This window comes from Propithecus coquereli, unplaced genomic scaffold, assembly GCF_000956105.1.
Source record: "Propithecus coquereli isolate 6110/MARCELLA unplaced genomic scaffold, Pcoq_1.0 Scaffold203, whole genome shotgun sequence".
NCBI classification, from domain to species: domain Eukaryota; kingdom Metazoa; phylum Chordata; class Mammalia; order Primates; family Indriidae; genus Propithecus; species Propithecus coquereli.
In genome coordinates, this window is record NW_012145301.1 from 1,292,975 (window position 1) to 1,295,268 (window position 2,294).

The 2,294-nt window shown below is 38.5% G+C and overlaps 1 protein-coding gene across 1 annotated transcript in view; it reads right to left on the reverse strand.

The window, feature by feature from the left end:
• LRP2BP (LRP2 binding protein) overlaps nucleotides 1-2,294 on the reverse strand; it is a 25,244-nt gene that overhangs the window by 15,917 nt on the left and 7,033 nt on the right. Inside the window, exons 3-4 of the mRNA XM_012643988.1 lie at nucleotides 1,213-1,339; nucleotides 227-339 (exon numbers count right to left, since the gene is read on the reverse strand). Of these exons, the coding sequence (XP_012499442.1) occupies nucleotides 227-339; nucleotides 1,213-1,339 (240 nt within the window). The remainder of the gene's footprint in view (nucleotides 1-226; nucleotides 340-1,212; nucleotides 1,340-2,294) is intronic.

The window sequence follows — 2,294 nt, forward strand, 5'->3', positions numbered from 1 at the left end:
TATAGTGTGAAAATAGATTTTACACCAAAATGACTCCCATAAATGACAGTCGTTAGAATGACTTTTACGGAGAAAGGTCAGATATCTCCGTAAGCTGGTAGCAGTGTGTCACACAGCCACAACCAGAGTTTCCCTGGTATAACAAAGTAAGGAACTCTACGTGAAATTTTGATATGAGGATCTAACAACAGAATTATGGGAAATGAAAACAAATAAAAAATGATACCTCTTCAAAATATAGTTGACCTCGTAGGAAATATGCCAGAGTGTCCCCTCTTCTTATTCTTTCCTTCAAGAGCTGCAATGCCTTCTCCACCAAATTAGCATGGCTGTAGTGATCTGATTTTAAAAAGGTAAAGAATTCCATTAATATACGAGTTTTTACGCTTGAAGTAATGAATTATGTAAAATTCACCTAACATTATTCATGCTAGTTTCCTTCCTAATTTTCATTCCTGAAATCAGCCTCCTTAGCTCAAGGAAAAAGTATTGTCTGAGAAAAAGCATCATCACAGTACCTAACACTGTGCCCTGTATAATAAGGAAATGTTTGTTGACTGGCTCTCACACTAAGCCTGTTCACAGACAGGTGGGGCCCTAGCAATGCAGTCTATGTACATGCATTGGTTTGTCTTTGGGCAAAGCTGTCTTGTGGGCAAGTTAAATTCTTAATTTGAGACTTAATTAGTACTACTCTAACCAAATGAGCTAACCATCCCAAATATAATTTTTTAAAAATCTGTAGAAAAAAAAAGGTAACTTTAAATGACAATTTCAAGTAAAGCATGGCATTGCTCTCTTTAATAGAAGTGACATCTGGCTTCTCTTTTCTAGAAGCAAACCCTTAAGTCCTGAGAATAAAATCAAGATCAGGATGTCGCGCTTGCTTCGGCAGCACATATACTAAAATTGGAACGATACAGACAAGATTAGCATGGCCCCTGTGCAAGGATCTCTCTCTCTCTCTCACACACACACACACGCACACAAAGATCAGGATGTAATTGTAAGACTTCTCCACTGAGGATTTGCTATCAGATAAAGTAAGTGGCAATTTCACAGATTCTTGCAAGAAAGCTAGAAAGGACTGTAAAATTAACCACTTCCTTGAAATCAATAAGACAAACATTTTTTGTCTCATTTGCTCTAGCATACATAATGAATTTTAGTGAAAATATTTTCCAAGGGAAGATTAAATGTCAGAATTTGTACCAGTCTTTTCCTTTCTCCATTGGAGGAATTTTTGGCTCTTAGCAGCACACTGGGATATAGAGGCATAAAAGGGGTTCTTGGGCAACTTTTCACTGGTCAACTTCATCCTGTTTCCACAATGTGTATTCTGTAAGCAAGAATAAAAAATAAGGTGGTAGTAATTTCTTCCTCCAGTACAGTGCAAAAGGGACTTTATCCCCGCTTGGCACTCATTATGAAAAGCATCCTCCCCTCATTGCCTAGGGACAAGACACCAAACCACCAGCTCCAGGCTGTGAATATTCTTTCCTAGCAAACCAGGACCCTCCATAGCAACATTTCCTGTCTGTTCCCTCTGCACAGGATTAACCACGAGACCTCTTTGTATGTCCTGTCTGGCTACGAGTTCACACATTGCAATGGGTCATGTCACCACCACAACTGCTGCCATTTAGTGGGAACTGGTGACACTACTTGTAGATACAGTTCTTGTGCACTGGTGCCTTCTTGTGGTGTGTAAGAGAAGTTCATCAGACTCAAATGAAAGCATTTGTCTGTTTTACCTGGGAATACACTTTATTTTAGCTGTGGTGTTCAGTTTTATCTTCCCATCTGTATTGGACTGCCATGTTATAACATGGATCACAGCTGAATGGTAAATCAGAGACTTCATATAAAATGTAGAGGCCACCTCATTTGGGATGAAGGAGTCCAGGCTGGCCTAGGCCGAGGGTAGTGAGACTCAGTTGTTGCTATGCTTTTTTTGTTTACTCCTTGGCATTCTACAGCTATAGCTTCCTTTCACCAATCAGAAACAAGCTTGCAGTAAAGGTTCCAGATTGGTGGTCAAGAGAAGGACTAAAGAGACCCATAGTATGATTGGACAGCTGCATGTATATAATTACATGATACTATTTTAGACAATAGATTGCTTCATTAAATGAGAATGAAATGCAGAAAAGGGAGATAAATTCAGTATATTAGGGAAAAAAGATCACTGAACTATCTTTGTGATTTTGGAATAGTCATTTAATCTTTTTAAGAGTCAATTTCCTCATCTGTAGTTTGGACTACAAGTAGTTTGAACTAAAAAAATTTTTAGG